This window comes from Hyla sarda, chromosome 6, assembly GCF_029499605.1.
Source record: "Hyla sarda isolate aHylSar1 chromosome 6, aHylSar1.hap1, whole genome shotgun sequence".
NCBI classification, from domain to species: domain Eukaryota; kingdom Metazoa; phylum Chordata; class Amphibia; order Anura; family Hylidae; genus Hyla; species Hyla sarda.
In genome coordinates, this window is record NC_079194.1 from 261,527,374 (window position 1) to 261,546,649 (window position 19,276).

The window sequence follows — 19,276 nt, forward strand, 5'->3', positions numbered from 1 at the left end:
CAATGGCTGACGTCAAGCTTCCAAAGATAGGCTCCAGTGTATCAGAATGTGTATATTGGAAAAGAATCATTAAAGGGGTTATCCAGGAATAGAAAAACACAGGAAAGATCTTTCCAAAACCGCTCTCTGTCTGTCTCCAGGTTGGGTGTGGCATTACAGTTTGGCTCCATTCACTTCAATGGAACTGAGCTGCTTCCATTGAAGTGAATGGAGCCAAGTTGTAATGCCACACCCAACCTGGAGACAGACAGAGAGCGGTTTTGGAAAGATATTTCCTGTGTTTTTCTATTCCTGGATAACCCCTTTAAATGTAAAAGCAACATGTTTCGGTCTTCATTTACAGGGACTACATTTAAACACAAGAAGGTATAAGACCAGGAACAAATATTGCCTGTTGAAATATTTAAAAACACAAAGCACTTGTAATAATCATTTAATTGTCTACAGCAAACAAAATGCAATTGTTTTAAAATGTTTTATCTTATTGTTTATTGTGAACATCATTATTGTATCAGAACCTAAATAAAAACTTAAACAAAAACATCCAGCCCGAAACGCGCTGAATGCTGCATGTAATGCCCTTTTATCTAATTTTACCATTAATAAATCTACAACTTTTGGGAGAAGCCCCAGGACTGGAAGTTTTTTCATATGCTTTAAATTCTATAAAAAAATAATAATAAATAAATAAAAAAAGGTGGCATGCAACCAACTTGTGAAAAGCAGAAATTGTGAGTGTGTAAATTTTCTGTTTTGTTTGCTATTGTAAATGGAAGTTACATGTGAGTCATTGTCATGTGTGATTTTCATTCTACTTGTATGAACTGCTATTATATTGGTGTTAAAACTTGTCAGTCCTAAAAGTGTTGTCCCATTAGAAATAGGGCACCCTGTATTAGCCAGAGGTTATAGCCATTCTTTGTAACATGCCATGTTGCTTTCCCACAATCCTCCTTGCTTGCAGACTAACTGACAATACTTCCTGGACAGACCTGGAGACTGAAGATGAACGGAGTAAAGGTGACCACATTAAAGGGGTACTCCGGTGAAAAACTTTTTTTTTTTTTTTTTTAAATCAACTAGTGCCAGAAAGTTAAACAGATTTGTAAATGACTTCTATTAAAAAATCTTAATTCTTCCAGTACTTATTAGCTGCGGAATACTACAGTGGAAATTCTTTTCCGTTTGAAACACAGATCTCTCTGCTGACATCATGAGCACAGTGCTCTCTGCTGACATCTCTGTCCATTTTAGGAACTGTCCAGAGTAAAAGGAAATCCCCATAGCAAACATATGCTGTTCTGAACAGTTCCTAAAATGGACAGAGATGTCAGCAGAGAGCACTGTGCTCATGATGTCAGCAGAGAGCTCTGTGTTTCAAAAAGAAAATAATTTCCGCTGTAGTATTCAGCAGCTAATAGGTACAGGAAGGATTAAGATTTTATAATAGAAGTAATTTACAAATCTGTTTAACTTTCTGGCACCAGTTGATTTAAAAAAAAAAATAGTTTTTTCACCAGAGTACCCCTTTAATGGATTCCATAAGGTGAATGCAACCAAGTGCAACAGGTTATCAGCACTAAGCCAGTACATGGGGGATAAGTAAGTACATATCTCATACAGTACATTTAAAAAAAAAAATAGTTGTACATTTGACATCTCTATTTTCACATAATGTATCAGTTTATATCTGTTTAACTTCATGGGAAACCCCCTTTAAGGTGGAGTTGTCCACACTGTAGTAGGTCAACAGACTAGCAGACCAACAATCCTCCTAAACAATCCTCCTTGACATGTGTTATATAGAATCAGTTTATGTTAAAATAAGTTAAATATCTACAGAATTATTAATATACAACTATATTCATGTATAGCATGCTTTGTGCGTTCACTGGTCCCTTTTAAATAGTTTTGAGAACATCAAAGATGGCAAAGCATACTACCTGTAAGGACTCCACCATCCTCGAGGTTACATGAGAACTATGGAGCCATAGTTCTCCTGTGACCTCAAGGATGGTGGAGTGCACTGAGAGTCTTAATAAAAATGCATATAATACACTTTGATCCTACAATCCTGCAATAGTTTTGGAGCAAAGAGCCAAAGCATTATTGCCCTAAAAAACAAACTATGGTGAAAAAACAGATGTTCATTAGATTGATGGGAGTTGTAGTTTCACCAAACCAAATTCCCATAGGCGAAAAATAAAGAGTAAAGTAGTTTGTTGTAATCTGATATAACGAAGATAACAGGACTATCCATGGAATGTAACAACACCTTAAATTAAAGCTTGGAAGTCAAGATCCATTAAACACAATCCATTTAGATCATAGCTATTGAAGGAACTTCCATTTGAGATCTGGAGGCTGACGACCTCTGAGTGCAGGGATGATGCACCATTTTGTTGAGCAACTTGATGCAAAAACGTGCAAAGATTTGGGACAAGCTGGAAAACAAATTGGGAAATGTTAGTAAGAACACAGTATTTTAATGCGATGTTACATTTTAATATTGTCGGTTATATGCAATGAAAGCAAACTATAATAAACTTTAAGTGTACCTGTCACAAAAAAAAAGCGTAAAGACATGTCAAAAGCTTTGATTGGTCGAAGTGTGAGACCCCAACCGATTGCTAGATACAGCAGTGAGAGAAGTGCTTCTCTCCTTGGTATGTGTGTGCAACCGAGACAGTCCCATTGACTTACATTCGGATTCTTGACTCACATTGGAATTCTGTCTCGGTCATGTGACGCAGAGCTGGGAGAGTACAGGCTTACTGTGCACTTCTCCTGGATTATTCATTCTACTCTGTTCCGTTATACCAGGTGTTGCACACATTCGCACAATTAGAGTACAAGGTGCTCTATCTGAACTTTCTCTCTTACCCTTACCTTAAGCATTGACTGACCATGCTGTGTGTTTGTGACCTTTCTGTACCTTAAATGAACACAATAACCCCTGAAAAAAGTGCGTAGGTCCTACGCCAAAACCTATTAAATACATAAAGAAAAAAAGCATATATAGATCCGTATTGAAAAATAGCTACATTTTATTGACATAAATATGATCCAAATACATACATTTAAAATCAAGTAAAATACATACAGGTCCTTCTCAAAAAATTAGCATATTGTGCTAAAGTTCATTATTTTCCATAATGTAATGATAAAAATTAAACTTTCATATATTTTAGATTCATTGCACACCAACTGAAATATTTCTGGTCTTTTATTGTTTTAATACTGATGATTTTGGCATACAGCTCATGAAAACCCAAAATTCCTATCATATTTAATTCGACCAATAAAAGAAAAGTGTTTTTAATACAAAAAAAGTCAACCTTCAAATAATTATGTTCAGTTATGCACTCAATACTTGGTCGGGAATCCTTTTGCAGAAATGACTGCTTCAATCCCGCGTGGCATGGAGGCAATCAGCCTGTGGTACTGCTGAGGTGTTATGGAGGCCCAGGATGCTTCGATAGCGGCCTTAAGCTCATCCAGAGTGTTGGGTCTTGCGTCTCTCAACTTTCTCTTCACAATATCCAACAGATTCTCTATGGGGTTCAGGTCAGGAGAGTTGGCAGGCCAACTGAGCACAGTAATACCATGGTCAGTAAACCATTTACCAGTGGTTTTGGCACTGTGAGCAGGTGCCAGGTCGTGCTGAAAAATGAAATCTTCATCTCCATAAAGCTTTTTAGCAGATGGAAGCATGAAGTGCTCCAAAATCTCCTGAGAGCAGCTGCATTGACCCTGTCCTTGATAAAACACAGTGGACCAACACCAGCAGCTGACATGGCACCTCAGACCATCACTGACTATGGGTACTTGACACTGGACTTCAGGCATTTTTTGCATTTCCTTCTCCCCAGTCTTCCTCCAGACTCTGGCACCTTGATTTCCGAATGACATGCAAAATTTGCTTTCATCCAAAAAAGTACTTTGGACCACTGAGCAACAGTCCAGTGCTGCTTCTCTGTAGCCCAGGTCAGGAGCTTCTGCCGCGGTTTCTGGTTCAAAAGTGGCTTGACCTGGGGAATGCGGCACCTGTAGCCCATTTCCTGCACACGCCTGTGCACGGGGGCTCTGGATGTTTCTACTCCAGACTCAGTCCACTGCTTCCGCAGGTCCCCCAAGGTCTGGAATCGGTCCTTCTCCACAATCTTCCTCAGGGTCCGGTCACCTCTTCTCGTTGTGGAGCGTTTTCTGCCACATTTTTTCCTTCCCACAGACTTCCCACTGAGGTGCCTTGATACAGTACTCTGGGAACAGCCTATTTGTTCAGAAATGTCTTTCTGTGTCTTACCCTCTTGCTTGAGGGTGTCAATGATGGCCTTCTGGACAGCAGTCAGGTCGGCAGTCTTACCCATGATTGCGGTTTTGAGTAATGAACCAGGCTGGGAGTTTTTAAAAGCCTTTAGGAATCTTTTGCAGGTGTTTACAGTTAATAAGTTGATTCAGATGATTAGGTTAATAGCTCATTTAGAGAACATTTTCATGATATGCTCATTTTTTTAGATAGAAATTTTGGGTTTTCATGAGCTGTATGCCAAAATCATCAGTATTAAAACAATAAAAGACCTGAAATATTTCAGTTAGTGTGCAATGAATCTAAAATATATGAAAGTTAAATTTTTATCATTACATTATGGAAAATAATTAACTTTAGCACAATATGCAAATTTTTTGAGAAGGACCTGTATATAGATTGCAGACACAGCTGCAGTCCGCAGCCACAAAAGCACAGAAATAAGGGGTGGTCAGGTGGGGACTCAAATGCTATCATAAACGTGACTAAAGTAATGTAAAGTGATACCTATAGAATTCCCAAAAGAAATTAACACTCAGCATAGTGGTAAAGGGAGACAGATAAATTAAAATTCCCCCCGTAGACACAATGGGCAGTTAAACAATCAAATAGGTATATATTAGAAAGATAATAGAGTCACAGCATGGAGTACCGAACACAAATAATATAGTACGCAGGTATAGTTACCAAAAAAGACAGAGTGACAAGCGTGCACCAGACCACCCTCACCCAACTTTTCACCAATGAGACGCCCCGGAAGAAGCCTCATTGGTGAAACGTTGGGTGAGGGCATTTGAGTCCCCACCTGACCACCCCTTATTTCTGTGCCTTTGTGGCTGCGGACTGCAGCTGTGTCTGCAATCTATATATGTATTTTACTTGATTTTAAATGTATGTATTTGGATCACCTTTCTGTACCTTGTCTAGATTGTTGACCACCTTCATTGACTGATCTTGGCAAATGCTTACCTTGGCACATTCCCCGGGGCAACCACTACCTTAAGGGCCACTTACCCTCACTAAAAATACCATCCAATCAAGAATTCTAAGGGAGATATTGACCTGTATCGATAATTCCCATAGTTTTGAATGCAGAGGGCAATGCTTGTATAATGCAGATGTGCCCTTTGAGGTCTGCAGAAAGCTAAAAGACTATAAACGCTATAATTGTTGCCACTACTGGTGATTAACCTAACAATTCTGGATAATAAAAATTATTCTGGGTTGAAGTGGTTCTAGTTGCTGTGTCAAAATTGTAAACAAGGCATAATAAATTGAGTGAAACTTGCTAGGCATATTTCATGGTGTAAAAAGCTCCAACCACATAAACTGCTAGTAAATATATGAGTAGGGAGTCAGGAGGTTGATCTGAACCCAGGAATAGGAAAGTGAAACTTAACACAACTATAAGTTCAGCCAACAACAATTTCCAAAGTCTGAAACCATTTCGCTCACAACAAGACATCTGTTTAATACAGAGAAGACCTCGCTGGCATTTCTGAGCCTTTTTTGGGCATGTATGGGACATGTATAATCCACCTATCTGGTAAGTGAACACTATTTAGATTACCAATAACACTTTCAAATTTAGTAAATGCGAAAAAATGGGTGAAAAATGGAAAAATCATATTCAGATAAGATCTAAGCTAATGATTTATTTGTCAATGTACTTTTTTACATTATATACTACCAGATGTTTTTATTAAGGATTACAGTTATTATGAACATTTGATTCTGAATCTTTAGAGAAAGTAAAAAAATAATATTTACTGAAAACAACCAAGATGAAGAAGCCAACATTTGTAACTAATAAAACTTCCTAGTGGTCTAGGGTAATGAAATGTAAATTCCCTCACAGTCCAAGGCTGTAAAGGGTCCATTTACACCATCTCCTGGTCCTAAGCAGCAAGGGGTTTACAATTCCAGGAAGGGACATAAGAAATTGAGCTTCTGGGCACCAGTTTGCCACCCTCTACAATTGGTTCTGCTAATACTTTCTTGTAACAGTTTTCTAGAACGTAAGAAATAATAGTTTGCACTAAAAAGACTATGGGACACAAATAGGTAAAATTCCAATGATTTCCAACATGTAGATCTCCAGCCACTGGATATCAACAACTGGTTTTCAACAACTAGAGAGCTAAATGCCAGAGACCATGGTGCTAAATAGGTTATAATCATATTGTTCACATAAGATTGCTTCCTCAACCTTTTTACCTCCATGGATATATGTAGTACATCATGATCTTTTATGCATGCCATTGTTAGTATATAAGAGCTACAGCTTATATATCATTTAACTTTTTGTTTCTGTGAGGGGGGGGGGGGGGGAACTGCAAGTGACAACAAGAATAAAGTTCACAGCTTCTGTAAACCTTGGTGGGGTATAGGTTGGGGGATGGTACAGGATCTTTTCTTTATGTTATAACCCCTTTTACTAATTAGACACAACTGTATGTGCCGTCTGGTTGTCATTTATGGTTGCCATATGCTTAGTCAAAAGTCGGCCAAACCTGCCGACTTCCCTGGTAACGTCCTCTAAAGTGTATGGGGACCTCTCAAGATTATCTGTTAGGGGGGAAAAGCTTGAGCATGTTAGATTTTAACTGCCCTACACTATTGTTCCCAGAGAGGTTAGCACCACTATAGATGTCTGGCAGCAGCTTATCCCTTCTCTTTCCATTGAGAACACATTAATGCTCAGCCATGCTGAATGTGCACATCTGTTAGATCAGGAGAGATAGCTGGGATTGGCAGAGCCGGCAGTTCCCGAAGGGATGCTGTTGGAGCCATTGGATCACCATCAGTGGGAAACTGATAAAGTGAGTAATTATTTATTCTCTGGCACTGAAATGCCCCTTAAACACCCTCCTCTGCTCTGTGAGTTTTGGTGGGCGATCTTCTCTTTAATTCAAGGTTAACACCAGGAAAAATCCCAATGAAGTTTAAATACTTTATACAGGCACTGTAGTCATGTCCACATGTGCACTTCTAGAATTTATTTTTTGGAGGTGTTGTGATCCTCAGGCTCTGCTTGGATCAGATTTTTAGCTACTAACATTGGTTTTTTTTGTTTTCTATTTTGCATTTTTCTACATTGCAATGAAAAAACGGCATGAATGCGCCTGTTAATATAAAGTTCTGAGTGGCATTTCTACAGGGTGACAGGTATCAACTTAAAACATTAAAGGGTAGGTTCCGATGGCTATTAACCATGTGCTTTGTTTTTTAAAAGCCTGTGGATTAATTAAAAAAAAATCATCTTCTATTGACTTTAATGGGAAACGATGAACCGCGTGAAAATGAAGTGATCTGTCTCTTTGTGCAGTACGGCTCTTTGACTCCTATTGCAATCTATGGGACGTTCAGCACAGGCCCCTTCTCATTGACCATGACCTAGAGAAAGCAGTGACACAGCACAGCAGACGGGCAAGGTTTTAACCCATTTGCACATAACCTTGGAATATGGAGTTTTTACTTTAGAATTTAAATTTTGTTTATTTTAAAAGTGTAAATATCCTAGAAATAAAGGGATGAAGATGGCATAAATTTACCAACAGTAAAGATTAGGGGCAGCATCAAGAATACTTTGGAAGTATACTGCATACATATTGGGGAATGCACAGTGCAGGGACCCTGTCATTACATTTAATCTTATAACAACAAGTATTCTTTGTAATAAAATATTTGTACTGAATGTGTGAAAACATTTAAGTTCATACTAATAAGCCTAAAGGTAGCCATACAAATAATGTAAAGATAATGGCTGGCTAAAACGGATAATTTTGGCCATTTCAGCCAATCATCATTTGTAAATTATGACCGGCGGCAGACTTCTGTCTAGGTTTTCCAGCCGTAGTCAGCTGAAAAAAAACTGTGAATGGCTTGATCAGCCGAAATCTCTCTATAATTTGCCACCTTATGTCAGCTCACAGTGGTTGTTTTATCTTTATTTTACAACAGTAATCTGTAAAACAACAGTAATTATCATACACGGCCTGACGAAGCGCCAGTGGGCGTGATACGGTCGGGGGCCGGCGTCTGAGGCTCCCCTCGTTACACCTGCCGCCTCCCCGCCATGGACACCTGGGACTGAGATCATCTTCAGCCGACTACCTTCGTTCAAATGTCGCAGTGTGAGTGCTCCGAATCTTTTTTTCTATTACAGTTAGTATATGCCATTGCTATTTTCTGATATACGTTGAGCACCTCCAGACACATTGGTTCACCTCTCACTCATACCTCCGGAGTGGAAGTTATGTATCCACCTGCTAGTTGAATGCACTGAGGACATTCATAATAGACTGAAAAATCGTATTACTAGTGTCGTCCCCATTCATTCTCTTTAAAGGGGTACTCCGCCCCTAGACATCTTATCCCCTATCCAAAAGATAGGGAATAAGATGTCAGATCGCCGCGGTGCCGCTACTGGGGATCCCCGGGATCCCCACTGCGGCACTGCCCTATCATTACAGCACAGAGCGAGTTCGCTCTGCACGTAATGATGCGCAATACAGGGGCCGGAGCATCGTTGTCACGGCTCCGCCCCTCGTGACATCACGGCCCGCCCCTTTCAATACAAGTCTATGGGAAGGGGCGCAGTGGTTGTCACGCCCCCTGCCATAGACTTGCATTAAGGGGACGGAGCCATGACATCACGCGGCTCCTTCCCCTGTATCGCCCGTCATTACGCACAGAGCAAACTCGCTCTGTGCTGTAATGATAGCGCAGTGCCGCAGCGGGGATCCCGGGGCTCCCCAGCAGCGGAACTGCGGCGATCTGACATCTTATCCCCTATCCTTTGGATAGGGGATAAGATGTCTAGGGGCGGAGTACCCCTTTAAGATTGAACAACAGTAATTAGTTTGCCATGTTGCTGTCATGATCGTTCATACAAATGATCCCAATGTCCAATGTGTATGGCTAGCTTAAGGTAAGCCAGAGCCCATGATATGTCATGTGACCGACTATAGCAAATGGCTGGGAGGCTATATTTATTCACTGCTAGTGCCACCCATGGTAAACTGAGCATGTATGCACACAGGGCATCATTAGAAAATACCTGTCTGCTGAACAGCTGGAGATGTATGAGCACATTTACATGCAGTGTTTAAAATCTCTTTTCTTGTATTGTGATGCTTTATAGGCTGGTCTTACAGTATATTGGAAAAATCTCTCCAATGGATAACAGCCAAAATAAAAAATGTTTTAGATGTTCATTCTGTGCCACATGTACGGTGAGTTTCCCTGCTGTGAGCAACACAATGTGAATGCTCGGCGCATTCGTGAGATATAGACAAGGCTTGGTGCTGGGAGTTGAGCCCTGTCTGTCATTTAAGCTGTGAGAGGGATAGGATGGGGACCAAGGAGGCATTCCAGCCTCTATGACACTTAGCACCAAAGGGAAAATGTGCTTTTTAGTGGTTTAGAAGCATAAACATCTAAAAAAAAAAAAAAAAAAGAAGGGATAATGTGTATCTAACACTGTCAGTAGTTAGTGGCAGATTCCCTGTCACTTTTTCACATTTGCCAGGAAAGTAGCCCCTATCTGATCGAAACTTTACCTTCACTAGAATGAATTTCCTCATCACCGGCTCAAACAGACTCTGCCCAAATGTCATATATATTGTGTAGTCTGGTGATGGCCTTCTGTGTTGATGGTAACCTTTCAACTCTAAAGACAGGAAAAAAAGAAAGAAAATTAGCATTTATTGAGGCAAAGAAATGGCTGTCAGTATTTAATGTAGATATACCGTAGTTTGGCACAATGTCAAAGACCCATTAGACACCCCTAGACATAGAAGTCATTGGTACCATGTTGACTTTCCTTACCAATGCTCATATGGGGGGGGGGGGGGGGTATTTATTAATTTTGCCTGTTGACAGTTTCTTTTTACCCTTTTTTTTTCACTTTGGTTTCCATGGACATGCACCACATTTATCATTTGGTGCAAGTTGTTGGTCATTTTGGCTCAAATGTTGAAATCAGCTGTTCACAGCGCCTTTTACACAGAACATACCACCACAGAGGACGCGTATTTTACCCTGTAGAGCAGCCATTTCGGAGTCCCTCCTGCAGTATATCAGCAAGCGACATGAGGTATTTTCTTTTGTGGGGTTTATAGCCACCATGTGAAATGGATTTTATTTTCAACTTGGGTAGTTTTTGTTTTTTTTATTACTTTAGTGCAGTGGTCTTCAACCTGTGGACCTCCAGATGTTGCAAAACTACAATTCCCAGCATGCCCGGACAGCCGTTGGCTGTCCTGGCATGCTAGGAGTTGTAGTTTTGCAACATCTGGAGGTCCGCAGGTTGGAGACCACTGCTTTAGTGCTTACCTTTCCTGAACCTGTGTGGCCATGTCCAATGCTGGCTTTTTAATGTATTTTGACGCCTTTACATTTTCTGACATTGCTAAGTGTGCTTTCCAAGTGCAAAATTTCTTGGCGGTGATTTGCGCCAAAAAAACGGGATTTGCGCCAAAGATCGATTGGCTCAAATGATGTGTGATTTTGAGAAAGTTGTAAAAAGGACAGTGGAGAAGATGCGCCAAACTTTGGCACAAAAAGACACTGCGCCAAAGTATTGTGCCAAAGTTACGTGAAAAAAAACACATAAATCCTTTGATAAATACCCCTCCATGGTCCCTATTCACTATAAGTGACTTAGAGACCTGTAGTCAGCAGGGTAACCTGAAGCACCTGGGCCCAATGCTAAATGTTCATATCCATCATATGCCTGTAATGTGACCAACCACATGACGAAACCAGTTAACAACTGTCTATTCTAACATGATTTTATTGGAAATAGCAATTTTAAGGGTAAAGAGGTCTGAGAGTTGGTGACTTTGACCCATTGGAAACTCCCATCCAGTTTGTCTGCATTAAGACCAGTATCTGTCAGCACCTAGATACCTCTTCAGGCCACCCTTTACCACCCTAATACAGCAGGAAAAGACAACATTTTTGCCACTTACTGTATATAGAGTTTGGCCCATGTCAAACCTTTATCAATGCTGGCTGAATCTGCTGTCACCTGGCAGACCCTCTTGGTGGGAAACATTCAAGGTGGATGTTGTGTACTACAGTATTTGCACAGCAACAGCCCCAGGCGAAACAATGGCATGTACAGTCCCAGGCCAAGGTCATATAGAACAGATTCCACCTCTTTATGGACTGCTAACAAAGACTTTGTGGCAAAACAAACAGGAGTTGAAATCATAAATCCTAAACTATTGGTACATTTCTTTGAACATTTCTTTTAGTCAAGTATCTTTAAACACCCAGAAAATACTGTACTTCACCAGAAACTTTACTTTGTGAGGAGCACGAGGTGGATTGTGTAAAGAATTCACTTGAATGCAGGGCCGCTCCTCTCCATTCCTAGCTTGTCACTGTGCACAAGTCTTACTAACTTGTTAAAGGAAATATGTCATCAGAAAATGACCTATTGTTCAAATAAGTAGCTTTTTATGCTAATCATTTTTAATCATTTTTGGGGTTTTTTTTTCTTCAAATTTTCTATTTTATTATATTCTTAATGTTAAACTAATCTTGAAATCTTGCAGTTTCCATTCTGGCCACTAGGCCTCACTTAAGATGAGACTTCCGGTTCTGTACAGATCACTTCCAAGCAGTGTTTTTCTTATTAAAAAGCAGGCTGAATTACAGTGAGAAGTGACACTATTGCATCGATAACATAGGTACAAATAGAGCTTCCCTTTCCCTTGACTGACCTCTTTAAAGGTCGCAGAGTGTGCCTAGACAACTTTCCTACTAATGTGAATATGACAGCTTAAGTGGCTATGGAGTTTGCTGTAAAGCATCTAAGTGCTATTAAAAAAAACTGGCTCAGGTAGGATGGCTGCCCCCATAATAATGATGGACAAAATGTATTTGAAAAATTACTATTAGAAAATAAAAATAAATTAGATTAAAACATGTTTTAGTATCTGGTTCTAATCAGTAACAAATGCAGGTTATACAATGTTTTTAATGGCTTCAGGCACTTCAAGAGGGAACTATTCCATGCCTGCTGTCTATACACTGCTCACAGTAAGTCCCTTAAAGGGGTACTCCGGCGCTTAGACATCTTATCCCCTATCCACCGCTGGAGACCCCCTTGATCTTGCACGCAGCACCCCCGTGATCGCCGTTAATTAGACCCGGAGCGAACATGCTCCGGGGACTGATTTTAACTGGGGTGCTGCGTGTACGATCACGGGGGTCCCCAGCGGCGGGACCCCTGCGATCAGGCATCTTATCCCCTATCCTTTGGATAGGGGATAAGATGTCTAAGCGCCGGAGTACCCCTTTAATCTTCCTGTGGCCACTACCATGCTCAACTGCACTTCCTACCCTTCCCAGTATATACACTCTCTTCCCCTGCATGTTCTGGTGCTTGAGTGCTGCCAAGTTTCTTAGCCAGTGCTGATGTCTATTTCCAGCTGGGAGACAGCTGAGTCTAGTAACTCGCTCATCCAGTGCACCATCTTGGCTATATTGCCTTTCAGTCTGAAAGAAAAACCTCTGTAATACTCTGCTTAATAAAAAGTCATATCTAGAGTATTATACTCAGAAGAAAAGAATTTATGAAGTATATATTGTGAGAATGTGACAGGAATGGTGGTTTCAGGAGGTGCATATCTCTTCCAGGGAAAGCTGTATGAGACATGAGAAATCCAGGAATAGCCTGGAGTTTTATAAAATGAAATGGTTGGTAGGGGGGTCTTTTTATTCCTTTCCTGCACAGCAACAGCCTCATGCAAAAATGTCTTTCACAACTATTTGCCTGGATCTACCGAGCTAATCTCCAACATATGGGGGGAGATTTATCAAAACCTGTCCAGAGGAAAAGTTGCCCAGTTGCCCATAGCAACCAATCAGATCGCTTCTTTCATTTTTGAAAAGTCCTCTGAAAAATGAAAGAAGCAATCTGATTGGTTGTTATGGGCAACTTTTCCTCTGGACACATTTTGATAAATCTCCCCCATGGTGCTTCGGATGCGGGCATATAAAACACATACTATTCTACCAATTTATATATTTTCATAAAAGCTCCAGGAGTGACGTAAAGTGGCTGCTGGAATGGGGGAATTTATGAAACACATGATGATCCAGGCTGAGAAACAGAAACAATCATTAACCCCGGCCATACACCAGAAGCAACAAGCAAATAAGGCAAACTGCAGGAGAAAGCTTTGGTATACTGGGGGCACAATGTGTGCAACCAACCATAGGTGCCGCAGTGCAAAGTTTTACTCCAAAAGATGACACTCACAGCTGATGTGGAAGCCTATCTCATGGTCTTTGAGAGAGTAGCTAAACACAAAAAGCTACCAGCGGACCAGTGAGCAGATGTAGTGGTGCCATTTGTGTCTCTGACTGGCTCTATAGAGCGAATCTCCCACAATACATACGAATATAAAGTATCTCCTGGCTTACTACATATGACATATCCATGTATAGACAACCATGTAAAGACACCCACCTTCCCAAAACTGATTGAAGTCAAATATCTCTGTGGGGACATCTCTGACCAGCAATTTGTCCTCTGAAGCCGTTTCTTGAGTTTCTACACTTTCTGACAAGCTCCAGTAAACTCTTGACTTGCCCATTCTTGTAGCGTAAACCTTGTAATTGTCAGGATTGACTTCCAGCAAAAGTCCTTTCCCAACATTGCTAAGAATCTGATCGGTGTACTTGATCTGTTTATGATTTACAAGCATGTCTGTTGAAGGGAATTGGACTGTGTCTGTCTGATCCATCTGGGCGTTGTCAACATCGCTTGTGATTAAAACATTTTTGGACACATTGTCTTTAAGAACCTCTTTTCCTCGATAGTATACAGTAACTTCCCAAGATGTGAGAGGTGGCATTCTCCCTGGTGGTAAATAATGTCACGTGATAAGCAATTTCAAGTAGGATACATACAACATTTAGTTATTACAACCTAAATGCAATACAATAATCCTACACAAAAAGAATGCAACTAGAGATGAGCGAACTTACAGTAAATTCGATTCGTCACAAACTTCTCGGCTCGGCAGTTGATGACTTTTCCTGCATAAATTAGTTCAGCTTTCCGGTGCTCCGGTGGGCTGGAAAAGGTGGATACAGTCCTAGGAGACTCTTTCCTAGGAATGTATCCACCTTTTCCAGCCCACCGGAGCACCTGAAGGCTGAACTCATTTACGCAGGATAAGTCATCAACTGCCGAGCCGAGAAGTTCGTGACGAATCGAATTTACTGTAAGTTCGCTCATCTCTAGATGCAACCTAACACACAATAAGAATATATAGAAATTATAAATATAGAATATTTATGTGAACCAGTCCTCAAAAGCCCCGGTTGAGAAAGGAACGGAAAGACTAGTGAAGATAGTATCTCACTACTCTTTCCTTTCCTTTCTTTTCTCCCCTGCGCTTTTGAGGACTGGTTCATATAAATATTCTATATTTATAATTTCTATACAGTGATCCCTCAACTTACAATGGCCTCAACATACAATATTTTCAACATACAATAGTCTTTTTTGGACCATTGTAACTTGAAACCAGACTCAACATACAATGCTATGGAATGTGCAAAACATGTCAATGGCTGAAAGAACCGACCAATCAGAATGTGAATTCACCGATAAAACACCTGTATTACTGAAGTGCATGCACTGACTGGCTGTCTGTTAGCGCCCCCTACAGTACAGGGAGGTATTACATGTTCTGTACTACTTTTAACACATGCCATGGTTACCTGCTCCTTTGGACACCTAGTAAAGGCGGCTCCATTTTACTTTTTTATATGACATTGCGTGTACTGTACAGGACCCTGAAGAAGCTCCTGTCCACTACATAGACCAGTCTTTCCCAACCAAAGTGCCTCCAGCTGTTGCAAAACTACAACTCCCAGCATGCCCGGACAGCCAAAGGCTGTCCGGGCATGCTGTGAGTGGTAGTTTTGCAACAGCTGGAGGCACCCTGGTTGGAAAACACTGAAATAGACAGTGATTACAGCTCCCAGCAGATCTTTCTTACTTTTATATGTAAGGATTTGCTTTATCTATATTAGTTCTATACTTATTTTTCTTTAAACCTCACTTTTTTCCTATTTTTGGATGACATTTTGGGGCTTCAGAACCAATTACCAGGTTTCCATAGAGTTCTGGTCTCAACATACAATGGTTTCAACTTACAATGGTCGTCCTGGAACCGATTAATATTGTAACTTGAGGGACATTAGGCCTTTTGGGTGAAGGCAACACCTTTAACGTCAAGCACATTATTCCTTTTATCCTAAGTGAGCTACACATATTTTACCCAATAAGAATAGGTTTAATAAGTAAAATATACTTTATTGAACAATTCATCAAACTCCTGACATATAAACCTTAGGGTAGATTTAACAAAACCTGTGCAGAGGAAAAATGGAGCAGTTTCCTATATCAGATTGCTTCTTTTACTATTCAGAGGTCTTTTTAAAAGTTAAACAAGCATTCTGATTGGTTGCTATGTGAAACTACTCCACTTTTCTTCTTCACAGGATTTGATAAATCTTTGCCCATATATCTACGAATTGACACTCCACAAACTGACCACAATTTGGCCACTTATTATAATGGTACTAATAGATATGGTGAATTTAGGCCTTTTAGCTCTATCACTTAGTGAGATTACTGTGAATGAAATGAATACATATAACCAACATATTGTGCAATGCTGTACAGGAATGGTGTTGCTCGCGAATATTCGCAATGCGAATTTTATTCGCGAATATAGCACTATATATTCGTAATTACGAATATTATTTTTTTTATTTATTTTTTTTATTTAATTTTTTTTTCACAGTACACATCACAGTGATCATCCCTCTCTGCTTCCAGCTTGTGTGGTGTAAAGAAGACTCTAATACTACTGTGCGAATTTTCGCATATGCGAAAATGTGCATATGCTAATTTTCGCATATGCTAATTTTCGCTTATGTTAATTTTTTATATGTTATTTTCGCATATGTTAATTTTCGCATTCGCGAATTTTCGCTTATGCAAAAATAAAACGCGAATATTACGAATATGCGAATATTCGCGAATATATGACGAATATTCGTCCATATATTCGCGAATTCGAATATGGCCTATGCCGCTCAACACTATACAGGAATTGTCATCGATCACATCAGTCCCTTTTGGAGATTGGGAAACCCACGCAAGCACTTCATGCTACTGGAGATGTCAAAATCTAATATGACTGATCCTTGGTATGATTAACATGAATATCAGGGAGCGATTCTGAAATACAATGAAGATGCTATGAAATGCTATGAATTCTTCTACCTTTTAGACCAAAATATCATTAATACATATGTAGAAATATATAATGGCATCCCCTCTCCTTCATCCACCTTCTCCCCTCCTTGGTTGAACTTGATGGACATGTGTCTTTTTTCAATCATACTATGTACTTACTTTGTTGATTCAGTAAGGCAGTTTGGGAATTGGGTGCAGGAGCCTGTTCAGATCCATTGACAAGTGGTATATCGTGACCCAGAGGTGATGACCTTGCACATTCTTCATTGGTGGTGTGATAGGAGTAATTTGGGGAAGAATTGATACCTTGGTTGACTCTTGGTCCATCATCTGGACCTCCATTGATAGCAATACTGTATGATAAGTCTTGTGCATCTGTTTAAGAGGAAAATATTTGCACACACATATGTGGTTAAAAACAATATTTCACCAGACAGACCTTTTTTTTTTATCTGGGGTCCATTAAACAATGTAATAACTATAAGCTACTGGGTGCTAAATTATCCTCTGAATGACCCGCATGCTCATAAAGGAGGGAGCACAAGGGAATTTGAGCTGTATGTCAACATTTTACAGGTAAAACTCGAAAAATTAGAATATCGTGCAAAAGTTTGTTTATTTCAGTAATGCAACTCGTCTGTGAAAGGAAGCATGAAGTGCTCCAAAATAGCCTGGTAGACGGATGCATTGACCCTGGACTTAAAGGGGGTTATCCAGGAAAAAACTTTTTTTTTATATATCAACTGGTTACAGAAAGCTAAACAGATTTGTAAATTACTTCTATTAAAAAATCTTAATCCTTTCAGTACTTATGAGCTTCTGAAGTTAAGGTTGTTCTTTTCTGTCTAAGTAATCTCTGATGACACGTGTCTCGGGAAACGCCCAGTTTAGAAGCAAATCCCCATAGCAAACCTCTTCTAAACTGGGCGTTTCCCGAGACGCGTGTCATCAGAGAGCACTTAGACAGAAAATAACAACCTAAACTTCAGAAGCTCATAAGTACTGAAAGGATTAAGATTTTTTAATAGAAGTAATTTACAAATCTGTTTAACTTTCTGGAGCCAGTTGCTATATATAAAAAAAAGTTTTTTCCTGGATAACCCCTTTAATGAAGCACAGTGGACCAACACCAGCAGATGACATGGCTTCCCAAATCATAGTAATCACAATTATGACAAATCACCGCTTGAACTTTCTTGCTTTGCATAGAATGAGTCTGTATCATATATTTGTTTCCCCTTTTAAGTTGCATTACTGAAAGAAGTTTTCTGAGTTTCACCTGTAGTGGCCACTCATAATATGGGACCTAGACAGTGTGATTTACGGCCACTCAATTGAACATGCTGCCCCTCAGGGACTCTGCAATCTACCACCTGAGGTGAGATACTCATCTTGCCTCATCTCAGATATGGCCCTGGGTACAGTTATTCATTTATTAATTTATTTTTTTAAATAGCTAGAACTTAGGCTGTGTTTCTCTCTCCTCCCAGTTTTTCTGAGAGGAGAGAGAAGCTGGTATACAAGTGTTGCTCATTCTATATCTTCCCATGCCACAAATATAGGGCCTGAAGGATAGAGTGCTAGAAACAGAATTATATATTCAGCAGATACTGATTAATTTTTTTGGTGCTACTTATTCATCATATTTATCTCATTTTTATTGTGTTATTTAATCATTTATTTCACCTATTTTATACCTAATATATGCCATTCACCTTTAGCAAGGGCCCTGCTAGGTGATTGGTTATATATACCTATTTTTACATAATAAAGACCATCTATTGGATCCTATCTTCACTAGTCTTTCCTTTCCTTTCTCCCCTGCGCTTTTGAGGACTGGTTCACATAAATATTCTATATTTATAATTTCTATAGAAACAGAATTAGATTACTGAAAAATGTGATGTTGCGGCATGTGGAAAGAGGAACATCCTTCACACTTCCAAGTGACCAACTACTTGAAACAAATTGGAATGATAGGAAGGATTCAATATGCTAACCAGTGTGCATAAGGACAACACAATGAAACGAAGGGGGCCTGCCACAGGAGAACAGAAAAAAACCTTAGTATAATAGACTATAATAAATTTATGGGGATAATAAATTTCTCAACAATATTTATTTATTTTATTTATATTTATTTTATTTATATAGCGCCTACAGATTCCGCAGCGCTTAGTATCTGGTGAAGTACCAACACCTGGTACAAAAAAGTAGCAATATGTGTAATTCAGCTTTGTACCAACCTTTATGGAATTACAGGACCAAGTTATTAAGTATCTCTTATCTAAGTTCACTGCACACAGACAAATCTACGAGTCTGAGGAACTACAAAGACTCACAAAGAGCCACTTTCTTCACCCCATCCCTGCCACCAAGAAATATTCTGACAAAAATGTTTGTGGAGGGGTGTGTGCTTCTCCTGCCCCATGTGTCCAGTACAAGCAGGCCTCTGTAACTATGAATATTTTGAAATGGACCATACAGTTGCCGGTTGTTAATTTCATATAATATTTAGAAAAGTCTAAAAAAAATAATAAATAAAAAAAAGTGGTGGGCTTTTTCAGATGTAAAATGTAATAATTTTTATTTTCTCCTTAGGGTTGCATTCCAAGTTGGAAGAATTTCTTTTGTAAGTGGAACAAATTTCCCACCATAAGGTTTAT

General features: G+C 39.6%; 1 protein-coding gene across 14 annotated transcripts in view; it reads right to left on the minus strand.

The window, feature by feature from the left end:
- Window positions 1-1,449: 1,449 nt before the first annotated feature.
- Window positions 1,450-19,276, minus strand: part of IRF7 (interferon regulatory factor 7) — a 207,756-nt gene continuing 189,929 nt past the window's right edge. For 13 of the 14 annotated variants that reach the window (XM_056527133.1, XM_056527139.1, XM_056527131.1 and 10 more), the window contains 4 exons: window positions 16,770-16,985; window positions 13,800-14,192; window positions 9,874-9,983; window positions 1,452-2,444 (listed from right to left, as the gene is read on the minus strand). In XM_056527133.1, the coding sequence (XP_056383108.1) occupies window positions 2,277-2,444; window positions 9,874-9,983; window positions 13,800-14,192; window positions 16,770-16,985 (887 nt within the window). In that variant the 3' untranslated portion in view covers window positions 1,452-2,276. Of the gene's footprint in view, window positions 2,445-9,873; window positions 9,984-13,799; window positions 14,193-16,769; window positions 16,986-19,276 lie in introns of all 14 variants that reach the window. The other variant, XM_056527142.1, reaches the window with a different exon arrangement.